The sequence below is a fragment of the Arvicanthis niloticus genome, chromosome 19 (assembly GCF_011762505.2).
Source record: "Arvicanthis niloticus isolate mArvNil1 chromosome 19, mArvNil1.pat.X, whole genome shotgun sequence".
Lineage (NCBI taxonomy): Eukaryota > Metazoa > Chordata > Mammalia > Rodentia > Muridae > Arvicanthis > Arvicanthis niloticus.
In genome coordinates this window covers 7,051,005-7,071,655 of record NC_047676.1, presented here as the reverse complement: position 1 = coordinate 7,071,655, position 20,651 = coordinate 7,051,005, and the positions used below count along the sequence as shown (strand labels likewise).

At 40.9% G+C, this 20,651-nt stretch overlaps 1 protein-coding gene across 1 annotated transcript; it reads right to left on the bottom strand.

The window, feature by feature from the left end:
• Positions 1-1,386: 1,386 nt before the first annotated feature.
• LOC117723903 (uncharacterized) lies at positions 1,387-13,743 on the bottom strand. The gene is made up of 5 exons (XM_034523486.2): positions 13,618-13,743; positions 8,963-9,089; positions 8,408-8,503; positions 5,208-6,551; positions 1,387-2,517 (listed from the first exon to the last, which is right to left on the bottom strand). The coding sequence occupies exons 1-4, from the start codon at positions 13,621-13,623 to the stop codon at positions 5,701-5,703; spliced, it is 1,080 nt and encodes a 359-aa protein (XP_034379377.1). The 5' UTR covers positions 13,624-13,743; the 3' UTR covers positions 1,387-2,517; positions 5,208-5,700.
• Between the last annotated feature and the right edge of the window lie 6,908 nt (positions 13,744-20,651).

Here is a 20,651-nt window from a genome sequence, read left to right as displayed (position 1 = left end):
ATAGGGAGATAGGCACATTTTATGAACCCTCTGAAACCTTTCTTATTACCCTCCTTGGGTCTCTGGATTTAAGCATGATTGTAGGAGGAACAGAAAGGCCCTGTGTGCCAAGGTGGTGGCTACTTCCTTATAAACATTGGTAAACAGGGAGTGGGGTCACGCTGCTGTGGAGGTAACCAATTTCATTAACCTCCCACCACTAACACACACTCCCCTCTGATATTTCTGAATTATTATTTACTGAAACCTACATTTTATCCTTGCCACCACAGATACCAGCCTGCAGTGTTCCTTGGCCATGATTCCCAACTCTTACATGTTGTCAGTGTCACTTTCTCTCTGTTCTACACTTCTTAGTCTAAGACCTTTTCCTTCCCCAGCCATGGCAATTCTCCTCTCCTCCCACTCCTTCCATGTTTCTTTTCCAGGGACCTCAAAATCCTACCTCTGTCTCGAAGCCCAGCCATTGTCCACTGGCAACTTCATTTACCAATTAGAAGTAGCTGGGGGAAGGAACTATCAGTGTCTCACATGCAGACATGCAAATTCCCATATAATTTGTGAAGCCAATTAACATAATTTAAGCAATCAACCAAGTACAGAACATCTCACTCTTTTTGTCCATTAAAAAGATCTTTTCTCTCAGATATACACTGAACATAGTTATAACAGTTATGTGAACTAAAAGGTATGATATATATTAATACTCCCCAGTCCTTTAATTTTGTCAATTTAGGTACATTACTCTAACATCTATCCTATCTTAAAGAGTTTACAATTCTATATTTGAATTATGTTTTGATTTTAACTTGTATTACCATCTGAAAAATATCCCTTTAAACCTGTATCATCTTCTTGAGTGTTTTAGAACTTAAGTTTCATTATGAGACTAGGACTTCTTTTCAACCCTACCAGAGATCCGAGAAGACATTAAATATTACCTGAATATATAGAAAGCACAAAAACATAGCTTCCAAAACTTAAACAAAATGTAGAGACTGCTGACTACATAGATAGTCCCCTATTTATCAAAATGTAAGAGCATCGGTCTTAAGCCTTCTGCCCATAACAATGTGAAAGACCTTAAGTAAAGCAGGAACTATGAAGGACTATCTTCCTCTGCTTGTCAGAGCTAAGCTATTGATTATGCTGCCATCTTAAATCCTTTCCTGGACACTAGTACTTTTTGTCTGTAGATGAATTAGGGTAATTCTTGCCCAGTGGCTACCTTGTCACAAATGAAGCAACACCATGTGGATGCTAAATATCTTCTTTGAATCATAAAGGGGATACTGTCAGAGCTGACATCTCTCTTAGTCAAAACTCTAGTAATAATAAAATGATTATAATATCATATTTTGTGGACTTCTGAATTTTTGAAGACTCTTTATAAAGTACATCTGAACTATTACACCTTGACTACTCTCAATTATTTCTATTTGAATAATTTTGAAAACACTACGTTATAATTAAATCAGAATCTGATAGAACCTTGAGTTTAATATCTGGCCCTTGTATTACTTATTCATCCCAAACTATTTGTAATAGAAGCTATAGAAAGATTGGGACTTTCTGTCTTCCCTCCCTTTTACCTAAGAAGGAAGGATAGAGAAGAGGACAGGAAAGGTAGAAATCTCTGAGTTTAAGCTCTCTAGTTCCCTCCCTGTCCAAAGCTACATTTGTAAAGTATCCTTTAAATGACAACACATGTATAATTTCTAAAGTAACCAGAACCATCCACTCCAACATAAGGAACTGGGGTGATGATCTCCTTTTGTCTGCTTCCAGCTGAATTGGGGCAAAGAATTCCCATCTGGGGGCCCAAAGGGAAATAGGAAAATTGGCTTAGTCAAAGGAGAGCTAGCTGGCATCACTTGCCTTGAAGTCACTATGTGCTGAGAAAGTTCATTGCTTAGCTGACACCATGACTGTGACAGTCAGAAAGGCTGAACAGGCAATCTAGTTGTTCTGGAAAAGTTCTGGAAGCAAGTCCTTAAAAGAAGCAGCTTCGATGTAGTTGCAGTAGAATCAAGCATGGAGCTCGAATAGAATGTCCCGGAGTCTCACCATCCCCGAGTATGAATCTGGCTAGGGCTGTCTTTCTCTTCTTTCATCCTGCAACATATAAAACTTAAAAGCAGCAGGTAGTTTTATAAAGACATTCACACAGAGCATGCAGGACACACAGCTTGGTCAATGAAGATCAATAAAGAAAGGCAACTGCCCTTCTTTAGGTTAGTTTCATCACTTAATCAAACTGTAATATAACTTTATATATATACCCTCATAAAGGATGGCATGTATTAACAAGTCATGAGAAATTAGTACCCAATTAAGTGTTCTTGCTGTTTCCAGAGCTGTTTCTATATAAGAGACATAAACAACACCATATATATATCACCTATTTGGTTGGTTGTTAGTCTCCCTTTTCTTGTGTGTGGACAAGGTCTTCAGGAGGTCTCCCTTTGTCATGTCTGATTTTTATCAACTTGGAAGAAACCCACAGCTTTTCTTTTCCTGTGGAAACATAGGCATAACCTTCCCCCCCCCCGCCCCCCAGTGTAACACATTTCCCACTTTCCATTGTGACATCAGAATATCCTTAATATAAACAGGTTGATTTAGTTCACTAGTTTTTTCCACCATCCAATGTCTCTCATTGTCTTGGGTGTTTTGTTTATTGGCATTCAAAAAATTTAAGGTTAATAAATCCGTATGTAATCTATCTTTGGGGATTCTTTTTGAGCATCTACTTTAGAGTTCGATTAGATCTCTCCACAACTGCTTATCCCATAGGATTGTATGATATGCCTGTAACATGCTTTATATTATAATATGTAAAAAAAACCTTCTTCATCTTATTAGAGATATATGCTGGACCATTGTCTGTTTTACTTTGTATGGTTATTCCCATAATGGCCATGACTTCTAACAAATGTGTAATTACAGAATCAGCCTTTTCTGATGCCAAGGCAGTTGCCAATTGAAATCCTGAATACATGTCTATAGTATGGTGCACATATTTCAGTTTACCAAACTCTGTAAAATGAAAGACATCCATTTGCCAAATGTCATTTCTTTGGGTACCCTTAGGGTTACTTCCTGTAGGCAAGGGAGTTTGGTTGTATAATGAGCAAGTAGGGCACTGCCTCACAATTTCCATGGCTTGTTGCCAAGTAATAGAGAACACTTTCTTTAAACCTTTGCTGTTAACATAGTGGGTTTTTTCGAATTCTAAAGCCTCTAGTATGCTTCCTAACAATACCTGGCCAATTTCATTATTACCTTGTGTCAGAGGGCCTGGCAGACCTGTATAGGATCTTATGTGTGTTATATATAGTGGGTAACTCCTATTTCTGATCATTTGTTGTAGTTGAATAAATAGTGAGGTCAATTCAGAATCATCCTGAATAATTTCAGCAGTCTCTATGTGTAAAACAACCCTTTCTGCAGATTGAGAGTAAGTTACAATATTAAGGGACTCTTGAAAATCTGACAAAATTATGATTATTGCATACAATTCAGATTTTTGAACTGACTTATAGGGACTCTCAGTCATCTTACTAATGTCTTCTGATTTATATCCTGCCTTTCCTGGTTTACTATCATCACTGTAAAAGTAGGGGCTCCAGATATCGGAGTTCCCTTTAATATACCAGGGAGAATCCAATTAGTTCTTTTTATGAACTGAAGCCGCTTGCCTTCAGGGTATCTGTTGTTAATCTATCCCAAGAAGTTACTGCATGTTCTTTGCCAATATTCATTCATCTTGTGCCTGAGAAATGAGGCATTTCTGCATTAGTAAAAGGTACAACAATTTCAGCCGGGTCCATTCCAACTAATTGTCTTTTTTCCCTTTAGTATCAATTCAGAGACCTTCTCAATGAAGGTTTTCAACTTCTTACTCTGTTTATGAGCTAAAAATAGCCAATCTAAGATATAATCTCTCTGCATAAGAATTCCTATAGGAGAATGAGTAGAATGTAAGATAACTAAGATGCAGGCCATCCTTGGATCAATATGATCTAGATGTGTATCCTGCAATTTTCTTTCTACCAAGGCTAACTCCATCTCAGCCTCAGATGTCAGATTCCTTGGTCTATTTAAATCTTTATCGCCTTGTAAGGTTTGAAATAAATAACTCAGCTCTTGAATGGCCAAGCCAATTGCTGACTCCAGCCAGTTGATATCTCCAAGTAGCTTCTGAAAATCATTAAGGGTCCTTAACTGGTTTCTTCTGATTTGTATCTTTTGTGGCTTAACCTTTTGTAGACTTATTTTATATCCCAGATAATTAATAGAATCCCCTCTTTATATTTTTTCAAGGGCTATTTGCAATCCCCAGCAAGGCAAGGTTTTCTTTACTTCATCAAACATTCTTTCCACGATATTAATATCTGGATCAGCCAACAAAAAGTCATCCATATAATGATAAATAATGGATTTGGGAAATTGATTGCAAATCATCTCCAATGGCTGTTGTACAAAGTATTGACACAAGGTAGGACTATTTACCATTCCTTGTGGTAAGACTTTCCAATGATATCTTTTTACTGGGTGACCTCTATTGAAGGTGGGTACTGAGAAAGCAAACCTTTCCTTATATCACATTCATGTAGAAGAATCATGAAGAAATAATCTTTCAGATCAATCACTATGATGGGCCATTCCTTAGGCAACAAGGAAGGCAATGGGATACCAGGCTGCAAGGAATCCATAAGCTGAATAATCTTATTAATTGCTCTGGGATCTGTCAACATCCTCCATTTGCCAAATTTCTTTTTAATGACAAATACTGGAGAATTTCAAGGACTGGTAGACCCCTCTATATGCTGAGCCTCCAGCTGCTCCTGGACTAGCTGTTCTAATACCTGTAATTTTTTGTTTATCACAGACCATTGCTCAATTCAAATGGGTTGATCATTCAACCACCTTAGTGGTAAGGCTGTTGGTATCTTGGCAGGAATGGCTCCTTGGGGTAGAGCTAACTTGTTGGCCTCTGCCATATCTTGTTTATGGACAGCTTGGAGAGTCTGTGACTGCCTTTGATAATGTTTTTTAACTACTTTTAAATTTTATTTAGGAGGCTGATGTGTTTCATGACTAGACACTGAGGGGATATTAATTTGGGTTTTCCACTGCTGTAACAGATCTCTTCCCCATAAGTTAATAGCTATATCACCCACATATGGCCTCAGTTTTCCTACCTGAACTTCTGGTCCTATATATTTAAGCCATCTGGTGCTTTGTTTTAGTTTGGATAAAGTCCCAAGTCTTTGAAACTGGATGTCTACTTCTTCAAAGTGGCCAACTTTTAGGCCAAGGATTTGGAGAGATAATGGTGATATCTGCTTCAGTGTCAACCATCCCTTCAATCTCAGTATTATTCACTAGTATTCTTAGTTTTGGTGTTTGATCCTTTATAGAAGTTTGCCTGATACATCACAAGTTTAGGGTTTCCACCTGTATGGATGCTCTTTTTTCAGAATGTAATTATGGAAAATGGAAGGCCAGGCCACATACTTCATATTTGTAGTATTTCTCTCATGTATGAATTCTGTTATGTTTGTAAAGTCTTGATGAATAACAGAAGACCTGGTCACATACTTCACACTTGTAGGGATTCTCTTCTATATGAACTCTCTTGTGTTTAGAAAATAATGATGAATAATGGAAGGCCTTGCCACATACTTCACACTTTTATGTTTTTTCTCTTGTATGAATTTTCTTATGTGTGGAAAGTCCTGATGGATAACGGAAGGCCTTGCCACATACTTCACACCTATAGGGTTTCTCTCCTCTATGAGTTTTCTGGTGTTCACGAAGTGATAATGAAGAACAGGCCTTTCCACATATTTTACACTTGCATGGTGTCTCTCCTGCATGCATATTCTTATGTTTTGAAAGTCTGGAAGGATATTCAAAGGTCTTCTCACATATTTCACACTTGTAGGGTTTCAGTCCTGTATGCATTATCTTGTGTTCATGAAGTGATGATTGAGAACGGAGGAAATGTCCACAGATTTTATACTTGTAGGGTTTTTGGTCTGTATGACTTATCTTGTGTTTTGAAAGTAAACATGGAAAGCGAAAGGCCTTGCCACATACATCACAATTGTAGGGTTTCTCTCCTGTATGAGTTCTCTTATGTTGACAAAGTGATGGTGGAGAGTGGAAGGCCTTCCCACATATTTCACACTTGTATGGCTTCTCTCCTGTATGGATGCTCATGTGAACATAAAGTCTTGATGCATAACTGAAAGCCTTGCCACATACTTCACACTTGTAGACTTTTTCTTTTATGTGAATTTTCTTATGTTGAAAAAGTCTTGATGGACCATGGAAGGCCTTGCTACAGATGTCACACTTGTAGGGTCTTTCTCCTGTGTGAATTCCTTTGTGTTCAGAAAGTACTGATGGATAACGGAAGGACTTGCCACACTCTTCACATTTGTAGGGCTTGTCTCCTAAATGAATTATCTGATGATCTTGAAATGCTTCTTTCCCTTCAAAGACATTACCACATTCTTTGCACGTATAGCAGTCTCCCCCTGGTGAGTAACAGTTGAGAAATGAATGAAAACAGATAAAAAATGTGTATATTTATACTGAAAGCTTTTAAAAAACAAACATTTACTTGTACTTGGATTTGTCTGTATTAATCTGAAGCTACATTCAATTTTCTGTACCTGTGTTCAGTGCAGTACAATTTAAAACACAGAATAAGTGAAAATCATGTAGACTTCCTTGAAGAAAGAAGACAATGGCAACATACAACACGGAACAAATAGAATATTAAACAAAATGAAACATCTATGAAAGAATCATATCCACTAAGAAAACTCATAAGGGCATTATGTAAATGCAAATCAGCTCCTTAAAGAGATACGGAAATGTCATGAGTACTTAAAAACAAAGTATAAATTAGTCTAATTTAGAAACCACCTGAATAAACAATATTTATATAGTATATGTGTATATAATATTATATCTATAGCCTAAGTATAGAGTTTTGTTTCAGAAGTTTTGAATGGCAACTGAAGACACTCTTTGATAACTAAATAAAGATTTATGCACGTCTTTAGGCATAATGGTTTTGTGCAGTTTGTGAAAATTAGCCATGAATTATTCAAATGCTTGATTTCTCTACCCCCATATGTTTGTGCCATCCAGAATTGGCATTGGACTGTTCATTCTTAGAATCTCCCATCTCAAGTTTGTGTAAATATTATTCCTCATTTACCCTCTAACTTGTCAATAAAAGCTGATCAGCCAATGGCCGCAGGCAGAAGAAAGAATCTGCTGCACTTCTGCTACTCCAGGGAAGAACAGAGAGGGGGTGTTCACTATAAGAAAGGGTTCTAGACAGACATCATGTGAAGTCTCCTGAAGCTCAGAGAGCCAGACCAGTACTAAAATGCAAGGATCATGGGGTCTATTTCTGGGAGCTAGCCAGATTACCTTAGAGGATTAACTCATTGGTAATCCTAATGTCCCAGTAACTGTGTTGTAAAGCTTATCAATTGCTGTCTCATTCATTTGGGAGCTAGCTGAGATGACTCATCACTTTTAAACATGCAGGTACATATATCTGATAAAAAATACATACCCAAGTTAAAGATTACATAGAAATAATAGAGCTTTAGCAGTCATCAGAAACACAAATTAATCTCATAGTAGAAGAAAGCAAAGTAATGGGACTCAAAGCATTATAAATGTAAGATTAGGTCCACCTTTGAAAAAGACAGAAAACTAGATTTTGAAAATCAAATGAACATGTGGTCTTCTGAAAGGCTCCACCCAGCAGCTGACTCACACACATACAGACACCCAGAGCCAAACAGTGGATGGAGCATGGGGACTCCTAAGGAGGAAGAGGAGAAAACACTGCAGGATCAAATGGGATATGAACTCCACAGAAAGACCAATAGAGTCAACTAACCTAGATCCTTGGGGCTTTGAATTTGAACAACCAATCAAAGCACATACATGGGCTGGATCTAGGCCTCCCTTCTCATATGTAGTAGAGGTGCAGTTTGATCATTATGTAGGTCCTGAACAATTGGAAAACAGGCTATCCCAACAGCTGTTGTCTGTATGTGAAAGATACTCTACTAGCTGGGCTGCCGTGGCTGTACTCAGTGGGAAAGAAAGCATCTAGGATTACAGAGTGTTGAAGTGGCAGTGTTGGGATGGAGCCCACCAGCTGAGAGCTGAAGAGGATGGCAGACAAATGACCTGGGTGACCAGGTGGAGGGCAGTGAGCCAGATGTGAGGTGAATCAGTAAAAGAATATATATATTTAATTTTTAAAAAGATGATTATACCAGAATACTGTGTATCAATGGATTTATGTTAGATCTTAGCGTTTCTCGCTCTCTTCTCTGACACCCTGCTTCTGACACACCTGTGTACATAGTGATGTCCACTTGACTCTTCATATCTGAAAGCTCTTGTATTTGCTCCAGGAACGTGACTAGGTATGGCCTAGAGGAAGCAAGACCTGTTTGTGGAAAAATGGAAAAACATTGTTACTGTGGTCACGTGGAAAATAAAATGTCCCTCAAGGTCTGTTTGCTTCAGGAATGAGAAGACACAATAAAGGAGTATAGAGGACCAGTTCTTATGTGTTTTCTGATGGCCACATCAGAATGCTGAGGAGGAACTTGGAAATTGCAGGGCCTGGGCCTCACACCCCTCGGTTACAAGGAGAACTTTTACAACTGGAGTATGTGACCTTCTCTTTATGGTACCACTTACATTATAAGACAAAGGATACATTAAGGGGGTGGTATGAACCCAAGAAGAGATAGTGCAAAGCTATAGGAATAATTTAAATTTTCCTTACAAGTAGCCCTGTGACGCCATTGACGAATGTAGAAATTCTCATGAGATACTGTACAAAGGGAGCAACTTTCATGCTTACAATTAATTAAAAACTCATCATGGAAGTTATTCTCACCCAGGAACACAAAGTTGTTGTAATTCTCCAATGTCACATCCCTGTACAAGTTCCACTGAGCAGGACCCAGGTATTCCCATTCCTCTGCAGAGAAATAAATGACCACATCCCAGAATGACAGCATATGCTGAAAAAATAAAATTAAAAAAAGTAAACATCTGACATTATTGTTTGGGGTTGGTGTGGTGCTTCCATTTATTTAAGTGCTAAATTCTGTACCCCAACATCTGGCTGCCCCAAGACAAGTGAATTCCCATGAGTTCACCAGCAATTTTTGTGTAAAACTGGCTCCCCAATTTAAAATAATGGTTAAATAAAACTAGCAACAGCCAATTATGGGGGTGATTAGAGGTAGGCAGGTCTTCGAGACAGGACCGGGTTTGCAAGTAAGGTCCACAACATGAGAAATACGGGGGGAGGGGGGAGATGTAGGGACAGGTCTTTAGTAGTCATGGTGGATCAGCAGCAATGCCCAAGTGAAATGCCCACCCCTGCCCCAGACACATTGATGGAGCACAGATAATTCAGGAAAGACAAAAACAGCAAGAATTTGGGGAGATTGATGGGGAAGTAGCCAGTCTAGCGTTAGAAAAATAGATTAGGAGAAAACCCCTAGTAATTGAGCAAATACCAAATAAATGAATCATATAGTCTGAGTCTCATTCATTTGGAAACAATCCTGTGGTAGACATAACCACAATTAACTTACACATTGTGCTAAATAAAACCATCAGTAATAACATAAATACAAAGAGGCATCATGCACTTCTGCATATAAATCTAAAGGTGACCCTAAGGGAGAGGAGAGCAGGAAGCACTTCTGATACAGGTAAGAAAGAATCCTAAAATACTCCTGATGTGGTACTGTTTGCAACACAGGACCCATCTCTAAGTGAAGTGGATGACAAAAGGTCCTAGAAACTCCCATTATATAATGCTTTTAAGAACCATAAAATGGAGAACGAGGGCAACTAAAAACAGTGTGTTAAAGCTAGACAGATGACTCAGTAGTTAAGAGCACTGGGTACTCTTCCAAAGGACATGGGGTTTGATTCCTAGAGGCCTCATGGCCACTCACAACTGTCCATAACTCCAGTTAGAGAGGATGAGATCATCTCTTAGACATGAATGGTAACAAAATACAAACACACATATGCCTTAGTTAGAGCTTCTATTCCTGCCATGAAACTCCATGACCAAAAATCAGATTGGAGAGGAAAGGGTTTACTGGGCTTACACTTCCACAGCACAGTTCATTATTGAAGAAGGTCAGGACAGGGAGTTAAACGGGACAGGGACCAGGAGGCAGGAGATGATTAGAGATAATGGAGGGGTTCTGCTCATAGGCTTCCTATAATGGCTTGCTCAGCCTGCTTCTCTATACAATCCAGGGCTACCGTCTCAGAATATCAGTATGTGCCATGCTCCATCAGTCTCTAGGAAACTGCTCCACAGGCTGGCACACAGCCTGATCTTACAGAGGGTTTCTTAAATTAACATTTCCTCTACTCACATAAGGATAGTTCAAGTGTACAATAAACTAGCTAGTACAATAAAAAAGCTAAGTCTTGGAAAAAATGGAGCTTTAGTGTCCCATCACAATACAGCACATATTATGTAAATTCTTCACAATACGGAGCCATGGTGAGGCTCAACCCAAATATGCACAACCACAAATGACAAATACAATGAAGATCCACGTATATTGTATGATGCATTTGGGAAGGGCTGGCTTCTTGGGCACGCACAGAGATCCAAATGATACTGCAAAAAGGGTCAGGAGTTTGAGCAGCCAATGGGTAGAACAATAAATGAATTTGTAGACAAATGGAAACAAATTATACAAACCACATTATAATTAGAAAATTTACCAATAAGTTCAGTCATTGTGCAGCTTATACCAAACTAACACTGTCTCAGAGGCCCCATGACAGGAATGGGAACTTTAGTTCTCTGTCTTCATCCAGTAGGGGACTTGGCCAGGCTAATCAGACAGAGGACACATTGCCATGAAGTCATTGTTGCAGTTACAGGGGATTCCACAATTCTGTGACTACAGAAGCTATCTTCTCTAAGCAGCAGTTTCTGAAGTATCCTGTGCTCTTATTGCCTACACTGAATGATTTAGGTCTCAGGTGAACTTGGCCATTTTTCTTCTACCAATACAATATTGCATGTTGTATTTTTTAATAAACTTGCTTGCCTTTGTGTCAACAGTTTATACAAGACATCCTGTTCCCAGCTATTGCTTTTGTCTTCTTTAAGTTTTTTTCTTTGTTTTCCTTCCATGGTCCACACATTCCACACTTTGCAATTTGAGATCGTAAATCCCCTGAATTCAGGGCAGCATCAGTACACTAAGATTCCTGCATCTTATTTAAATGAAGAAGAATAAGTGTTGATCAACATTCCTGCAGGTTTCCTCTTCATGAGATTACTAGACAATGGGATAAAAATTGCATCTCTCACTTGACTCACAATCCTTTAGATTCAATGTGTGACTGACTGGGTTAGATTTCTTGCCTTTAAAAACAGGATTCGGCCAGGGGTGGTGGCTCACGCCTTTAATCCCAGCATTTGGGAAGCAGAGGCAGGTGGATTTCTGGGTTCGAGGCCAGCCTGGGCTACAGAGTGAGTAGCAGGACAGCCAGGACTACACAGAGAAACCCTGTCTCTAAAAACCAACCCCCCCCCCCAAAAAAAAAAAAAAAAAAACAGGATTCCTGTGTGAATGCAGCTGACCTTCCTTAACCTTCCTTGTCTGCTACAACCCAGGGAGGATGTGTTTGGGTATCTCCTGTGTCTCAAGATAATCTGTCTTTCCTAAGCAGACAACACCAGGAAGGGGAGACTGCAGATCAGCAAGGGGCTCCTAGAGCAGCATCCACTTCCTCATTTCCAAGTTCCTCAACCTCTAAAAGGTACAAGCCAGGTTTCTCTCTTCACTCACTGGGGGAGGGGCTGTGGAGGAAAAATCCTTAAAACACAAACACACAAAACCACTTGTCTGACTGTGAATGCAAATCTCTTGGAAGGAGTCTGTGTGTGCAGAGATTGATGGTCCATGTGGAAGTTCATTGAGGGGCAGAGCCTGGAATTTTGCAGGTTCAGGGGCAGCTGACTTACCTTGGGCTGGTTTTCCCTGCAGGACAGTCAGTCCTTGCCTCACTATGTAGTAAACCACACAGCTTGTGACAATAGATTAAAAACCTCTCAGAACCCACTGCCTTGGCAGAACCTAAGATTCGACCAGTCCAAAAGCTAAAATCTCATCAGATGGCATCATAGGCGAATAGAATATCTCTGATTTCTCTATGACACACACACTAATGTATTTTAACTTTCCTTGGTTAATGACATTCTCTGTTCTCTAAAACCATGAAACTGCTTTCTGTTGAAGCACGGATTTTGGATTAAACTAATGCTGTGTTCTCAGATAATGACCACTCAAAAGGCACCGGACTAAAGTCTCTCTTAACCCTTTAAGAGGAGGACTGAATTTTGCATGGCAGAAATCTATGTTAAAATAATAAGAAGGCTCCCAGCACTTGAGAGGCAGAGGCAGGTGGATTTCTGAGTTCGAGGCCAGCCTGGTCTACAGAGTGAGTTCCAGGACAGCCAGGGCTACACAGAGAAACCCTGTCTCGAAAAAACCAAAAAAAAAAAAAAAGAAAAGAAAAAGAAAAAATAAGAAGAAGAAGGCAAATGTGCCAGAACCTTGTAAATTTTTCTTACATCCTCACGAATACATTAGTAAATCTTTCTAGAAATAGTCAGAGAACAACAGTGAAGCTGGATGCCAGACACAGGGACAGAGTACATTCAAGAGAATTTAGAAACTGCTGATAATGTGAACAGACAGAAGACAATCATGTGAGCAGAGGAGGGCCATCACCCTTCCCTTTCTGAGACATTCCTGCCCATCCCAGAGATCAGGAGTTCCATTTCTCTCATCAAATCAAGTCATCTCTCTTATCTCAAAACAAGTCCAAATTTTGGATAGAACATGTACTAAGAATTGCTGAGTTATTATGGTCTAGTGATTTTTAAGCAGAAGAGCAAATTCCATAACAATTTGTATTGTGTAAACACAGGTTCATACCAGTTACAAGATTATTCTGTGGCTATATCACCATGTATTGTGATGATTCAGGTGACAGGATTGTACATTCAGAATTCTTATTCAAACCGAGGCATACATAAATCTAAGAATTCATTACAAAGGAAAAGGAACTAACACCCCACTCAACAATCACCCCAACAGGACTCTGTCCCTGGACACTAGAAACTTTAGGAGGATTTGTGAGCTCAAACTCAGTACTAGACAGGACATAAAGTGTAGGAGGCGCTAGACGTCCACGTGATCTCTAAGACCTGCGAATCTGACTACAGCCACGTGAACAGGGGTCAGCTAAGGAGAGCACATTTCCCCAGTAAAGATGAGTGCGCTCCCTTCAGCATCTCAGGCACAGGCAGGCAGCAGACCCAGCCTGCCCTTGCCATCCTGTTGTTTCCAACCTTCTTCCCTAACCTAGGTCAGCACAGCACCTCCAGGTCAGCAGCTTCGCCTGTCTCACAACAAGCCCAAGTAAGCTCCTTCCCGCGCCCTGCACGGTCCCTCAGATCTCCAAGATTGCGCTGTTCCCTGCACCAACCTCCATGTCATTGATCCAAAAGCAGCTCTCAACAGGACAGTCGTCTAAGTTGAGGAGAAGTTAAGTTTCAAAATCAAATGCGGAAGTTTAATTCCAATGGCCAGCCTTCTGATGTCGTCACAGTGGTTCGGACTACATTTCCCACAAGTCATTGCAAGGCACTTCCCTGAGCCCACAGAACCCGTTGGTTCACCACCTACGTTCCTGACCTGTAGGTGAATTTGGGAAGGAACAGAATTCTGCAGATGGGCACCCACTGGCTTTTGGACTCATTAAACTTCTGTGGTCTCAGCACGTGATGTTAGCCTGTGAGTCGACCCTTTCACAGTGATGTTTACCAGGTTTCCTAGTTATTTTTGCTAGAACGTTGTGATTGTAAAGAAATTTAAAGTATCTTATTAGCACATAAAAAATTCATGACTTAAAAATGTGGAAGCATAAGTTAATTTAGGAGTGAGCATCATCTCTGTAAGATGCTCTTGAAAGCATCCTTGGTGACCCTACCTGTCATGTCTGGTGCTTAAGACACAAGACTTAGAATTCAAAGCCAGTAACCACAGGTGTTCTCTGAGCTCACTCTTTCCTTCTCTGTGTCTCCCAAGAGGAGGGGCAGAGCTCCTGGGATCACACTGGTCTGTGTCCTGAGACCTGATCAATCGTGCACAATAAGATTTCTGTCTCTGTTAGGTTGATGTTCCTTATCAAATTTCCTGACTCTCTGCTGATCCTGTCATTGTTCGTATTTAACAATATTTGAACATCAGTGGTATCTGCCTTGAACTTCCCACATTTCTCCTAAGCAGAACTCTGAGATGATTTCTTCTTGAACACAAAGGTATCATAAATATGTTCATATTTCTGTCAAGTGAGGTCACTGTGTTAAAGAAGTTGCACTGGAAACATGGAGTATTGAGAATTCCCATCTCTTCTTTGAAAGGTTTATTCTTGTGCAGTTCATGCTTGAGTCAAAGTTACAAAACCCCATTCCTAGCTGTCTGAGAGCAGTAGTCTGTTAGCAGCTTTCAGATGAAGGTGTAGAACTCTCAGCTCCTCCTGTACTAGGCCTGCCTGGATGCTGCCATGTTCCCTCTTTGATGATACTGAAGTGAACCTCTTAACCTGTAAGCCAGCCCCAATTCAAGGCTGTCCTTTATAAGACTTGCCTTGGTCATGATGTCTGTTTACAGCAGTAAAACCCTAAGACAGAAGTTGGTACCAGGGAGTGGGCTCTTGCTGTGATAGGCCTGACCATGCTTTTGTCTGGAAGAATGTGGATTTGGGGAAGAATTTTAATTTGTCAACAGTGGGATGCTTTAAATGGGGCTTAAGGGGTTATCCTAATAGGAATATGAAAGACTGTGTTATTGAAAGTGATTCTAACTGTAAAAACCTGTCCCAAGAGGTTTCAGAGAATTCCAGTATGTGGCCTAGAGACTGTTTTTGTGATATTTTGATGAAGAATGTGGCTGCTTTTTTCCCTTGTCTGAAGAGTCTACCTGAGTCTAAGGTAAAGAAATTTATGTTAATTGCATTGACTGTCCCGGCCTGAGCTGTCCCACACTTGGGGTCCCAAATGTCCCAGACTGCTCTGCTGCTCTGGTCTGTGGGTCAGGGTCTAGCAAGAGAGAGAGTTGGGGGAAGAAGGGGAAGAGATGCGAAGAATGGAGAAAAAACAGAGTGTGTAGTCAAGTCTCGTTTACTGTCTCCCATTGACTCCCTTGCAAGAAAAATCCTGGGTATTTATAAGCACAAGCAGGGGAACACAGCTGAAGTCACTTTAACACATGCACCATGCAGCTGGGGTCACTAAACAGCAAAACAAGACATGTGGGATAAACAAGATGTTTGTCAGAGTGTGCTCAGTTGTTGTAGCTGCTGAAAAACAAGTCTCTTATTAGGATATATGGCTCAAGATGGCTGCAAAGTTGATAGCTGCATTCTGCTAAAAGTCAGCTCCCAACAGGTCCCCCTTTTTAATTTTTTTTTTTTTTCCAAAAGAGAAGGTTTGGGAAACTTACAGAAACTGTGCCTGTGTTAGGTTGGAACAAATGACCCCAGCCTTCCTTTAGATGGTGAGGCCTCCCAGAGTTAGGGGCAAGGGTCTTGAAGTGTACTCTTACCCGTGATTGACTATCTGGCTTAGCAAGTAAGTTAGGGGTTAATCCTCGTCAGTTTTGATGACAAAGGTTTTAGAGTCCCCTACTTCCAGCCTGTGATAACAGACCTGTATGGGTGTACCTTCCCCCAACCATGAGCAAGCCTGAGAGACCTTGTTTACCACAACAAGGTCAAGTGACAGGATCTAGGTGGAGTTACCCACCTTGGCTGCCCAGAACACAGAAGCAGAACTGCCCCTGGACTTGCCTTGAGACATCTCCGGCATTGACCTGGAACGGACTATGGATTATCTCACCCATCTGAAACCAGGAGGGGTTGTGGGTTGGGTCTTCCCCTTTAAATTGAGAACTGAACATTAAAGCTTGGGGCCTTGATCAGAGAACTTTGTCTTGGCCTCATCTCTTCTCACCCTCCGTCCCCTTTCATTCCCAGCCCCCCTTTCAGGTGAACCCAGTTGACTTGTGGCCGCGGGCGGCTACATATGGGTTTTATTTGAATAGCATATATCTGTTGTCAAACAAAAGCCATCAGTCTGTTGAACAGCATGAACTTGAGAGACAAGAGACTTAATGCCTAAATAGTTTGCAACACTTTTTAACGGGCAACACACAATTCCCCTGTTGGAGAAGTAAAAGGTCTAAGCCTTGTACCCACAAATAGAAGAAATTATACCAATGAAACCCTTGAATTTGCATCAGCTTAGTAACAATTATAGAGATTTCTACCAATAGATTATGGATGTGTAATCAATTTTAGCTCTTCCTCCCTGTTCCAATAAAACAATTACTTTCCCCTAGAAAGACAGCCTAATATTAACCACCTCAGTCCCCAAGTCCAGGGAACTGGGGTGCCGACTCTTCATTAACTTCTTCAAGCTGAATATGGGCTTTAAAGTTTAAATAAGTCTTTAAAGCCTTTTTCACCTCTTTCTGCTCACTTATTTCTTGCCCCATTTTCGTTACTATAACCTTTATCTATTTATCCATTTGGCTCTCTTGACTCAGAGCAGCCTGCAATTTACTCCTTGCATCTTTAAAGCCTTTTTCATCTGTTTCTGTTTACTTATTTCTTGCCCCATTTTCATTACTATGACCTACTGGTCTCACTGCAATCACCTTTGTTTCACTTCTGAATTCTTGACAGACCCTTCTTCCAGTAACATCCCTCACTGAGTCTCTCATTCTTGCTGTCTCAAGTCAAGTGCCACTGCCAAGCCAGCTCCTTCAGTCTACTGGTTCTCCAGCTCAGGAGCGAGGATGCTGACTTCCAATTCCCAAGGTGTCCTTCACTTTATCTCACTTACTGGAGCTCCAACATTGAAGCTCTTTGTTTCACTTCTGAATTCTCGGCAGACCCTTCTTCCAGTAATGTCCCTCACTGGATCTCTCGTTCTTGCTGCCTCTCGTTGAGCACCAAAATGTCCCAGCCTGAGCTGCCCCACGCTTGGGGGCCAAAATGTCCTGGACTGCTCTGCTGCTCTGGTCTATGGGTCAGAGTCTAGCAGGAGAGAGAGTGTCGGGAAGAAGGGGAAGAGACTCGACAAATGGAGACAAAACAGAGTGTGTAGTCAAGTCTCATTTACTGTCTCCCATTGACTCCCTTGCAAGAAAATCCTGGGTATTTATAAGCACAAGCAGGGGAACACAGCTGAAGACTATACCACGGGCACCATGCAGCTGGGGTCACTAAACAGCAAAACAAGATATGTGGGATGAACAAGATGTTTGTCAGAGTGTGCTCAGCTGTTGTAGGCTGCTGAAAAACAAGTCTCTTATCGGGGTATATGGCTCAAGATGGCTGCAAAGTTGATAGCTGCTTTCTCCTAGAAGTCTGCTCCCAACAATTGACAAAGGAAGTCTCAAAAAAGCCCAGCAGAGATTTATTCTCTGGCTAAGTCTCATGAAGAGCATTTTACACAAGCTTAGGAAGGTTGGGAAGGAAAAATATAAAATATGTGGTTCAAGTCTTTAAGGGGCACCAGGAAATGAAATGGAGCTGAATCCTGTGTTCTAGGAGATAACAGATTAGAAGATATTGGGGCAAGGTCAAGTTTAGATCCAGGCATAGTGGTGCACACCTTTAATCGCTGAAGGCAAAGCCTAACACATCTCTGAGTACATGGCCATTGTAATACAAAGTAGGTTGTAGGTAAAGAAAGCTTAAATCCAGATGTGTCACACCTTTAGTCCCAGCATTACAGGAGACAGAGCAATGCAGATCTCTGAGTTCAAGCTCAATCTACAGAGCAAGTTCTAGGAAAGCCAAGTTTAGGCAGTGAGGGAGTTGGAAAATAGAAACCTGGTAATAAGGGCAGCCATGTTCCAGTGCCAGCAACCAGTAGAACATTTCAGCTTCAGCCATGTGGCTCTGGCTTTAGAGTAAAAAGCAGAAGGTACTACTGTGACAGTGGATGCTGGTTAGATGGAGCTAAGAAGTTAGTAGTGATTAAGAAGAGACCAGCCTCATTGAAGTGAAATCTTCTGGGAAGTATTTTCTGAGAACACAAAGAAGCTGTGTTTCAGAGATAGCCAAGGTTGTAGGTTGTGCTGCAGCTGTACTTGGTAATATGTAAGAGTCACCCAGGTGGTACTGCTTTTGAAGGCATTAAGGAGTTATGAAGAACAACTGAGGCTTGACACTGTGAGAGGCCATGGAAGGCCATTGGTGAAGGGGCAGCCTCAGTTGTAGTGGATGTACCAGGAATGAAGGGGTCAGGAAAAGGAGTTGAGGCTTGGACCCATGAAGGGATCCTATGAGAGGCTATTTGTGAAGCCTAGTTGCAGTGGAAGACCCCACTGTATTAGAGATTCAAGCACCATGGGACTATGAACAAGAGCAGCAGTGGCAGTGGAGTGGATCACACTGAGCTTAGCGAGCAACCGAAAGAAGAGCTGCAGAAGTGGTGCCAGCCCTTTCAAGCAGCCCAGAATGTCGTGTGTGGATCCCAGACATTGAGACAAGAAGCTGTAACACTGAAGTTGCCTTGAAGACCATGAGAATTTCGAGATGCCAGTATACCTCCTAAGGAATGCTGCTAACAGGGAGTGGATCCAGATCAGGAAAACAAGTCTGTTGCAATCAAAAAAGATGAAAAGGGAGTTGGAGATATGAAAAGTCCTTTAATATCTGAGATGGAAATGCAGAGTTTGGTGTTTGCTCAGCTGTTTCCCTATCTTGATTCCAGGAATTACAGTTAACTGATTGGATAGATATCAAAAGAGACTTTGCACTTAGACTTTTGACATTGTTTATACTTGTTTAGACTATGGGGACTTTAGAAGTTGGATTAAGTGTATTTTTCTTAATTATGCTATGACAAGATTTGGCCCCCACACATTCATATGTTTGAACAAATCTATGGGGGTCAGTGAGTGGAATGTGATGTTTTTTATATGGTTGGCACAGAGAGTGGCACTGTTGGGAGGTGTGGCCTTGTTAGAATAGGTGTGGCCTTGTGGGTGTGGCCTTTAATACCCTTGTTCTAGCTGCCTGGGAGCAGTAGCCTGCTAGCAGCCTTCAGATGAAAATGTAGAACTCTCAGCTCTTCTGTCCATTGCCTACCTGGATGTGGCCACGTTCCTGCCTTGATGAACTGGACAGAACCTCTGAACTTGTAAGATAGTCACAATTAAATGTTTTTTTTTTTTTTTTTTTTTTTTTTTTTTTTTTTTTTTAAGACTTGCATTGGTCATGGTGTCTGTTCACAGCAGTAAAACCCTAACTAAGACAACTAGGCTGTTTAAGATTTCCTTAGCTAATGCATTTAATCTAAATCTCTTCACTTAATCCTCAGACAGAGTATTCTGAACAGGAAACAAAGCAGCCAAATTCATCACAAAGCACCTGCAAGCGCGCGCACGGGCGCGCGCGCACACACACACACACACACACACACACACACACACCTAGTGAGAGAGGGGGAGAGGGAGGGAGAGAGGGATAGAGATGTCTAAGGCACATACTAATATTCTTTGCCTGTGAAACTTTTTGAGCTAGGCCTCAACAGTTCAAGTCACCCTCAGCACCAAAGTCTTCCATATTTTACTAACATGACACATTAAGCCCATCTTAAAGCATTTCACTGCTTTCCTAATTTAAAGTCCCCAAATCCTTATTCTTCCAAAGCAAAACATGGTAAGACCTAGCAGAGCAAATACCACAGTCTCTGGTACCAAGTTACATCTTAGTTAGGGTGTCATTTCTCTAGAGGGACAACATAACTAAGGCAACTCTTTTTTTTTCTTTTTTTTTTTTTTTAAAGATTTATTTATTTATTGTATGTATGTACATGAATACACTGTAGCTGTTTTCTGACACAACAGAAGAGGGCATCAGATCCCATTACAGATGGTTGTAAGCCATGCCCATATGGTTGCTGGGAATTGAACTCAGGACCTCTGGAAGAGCAGTCGGCGCTCTTAACCACTGAGCCATCTCTCCAGCCCAACTAGGGCAACTCTTAGAAAGCATTTAATTAGGGCTGGTTTATATTTTCAGAGGTTTAGTTCATTATCATCATGGTAAGAAGCATGGTTGAGTTTTGGCAGACATGGCACTCGCAGAGCCAAGAGTTTTTCTTTATTTGCAGGCAGCAGATGGTGACTGCCTTCTGGAAGCAGCAAGGAAGAGGCTCTGGATCACACTGGCCAGACTTGACCATATGTTTGAGACATCAAAGCCCCACCTCCACTGTGACATGCTTCCTGTACCAAGACTACACCTTAAATGAGGCTACACCTCCTATCAGTGCCACTTCCCATGGACCAAGCATGTTAAAACTACCACTGTCTCCTTGTCACATAATAATCAAAAAACCACTAAAGATTAGAATCAGTTCCTCAATAAATCGACATCATAGACTAAGTTGCCAATAAAAAGACATAGATTAACTGAATGGATGCAAGGCAAAAAAGACT

Bases quoted from the DNA above. Each gene is read 5' to 3' on its own strand.
- LOC117723903 (XM_034523486.2), bottom strand. The intron at 8,504-8,962 runs GTGAGAATAACT...TTCCACAAACAG, and splicing joins CAACAACTTTGTGTTCCTGG to GTCTTGCTTCCTCTAGGCCA. The intron at 6,552-8,407 runs GTGTGTCAGAAG...GTTACTCACCAG, and splicing joins GGACATCACTATGTACACAG to GGGGAGACTGCTATACGTGC.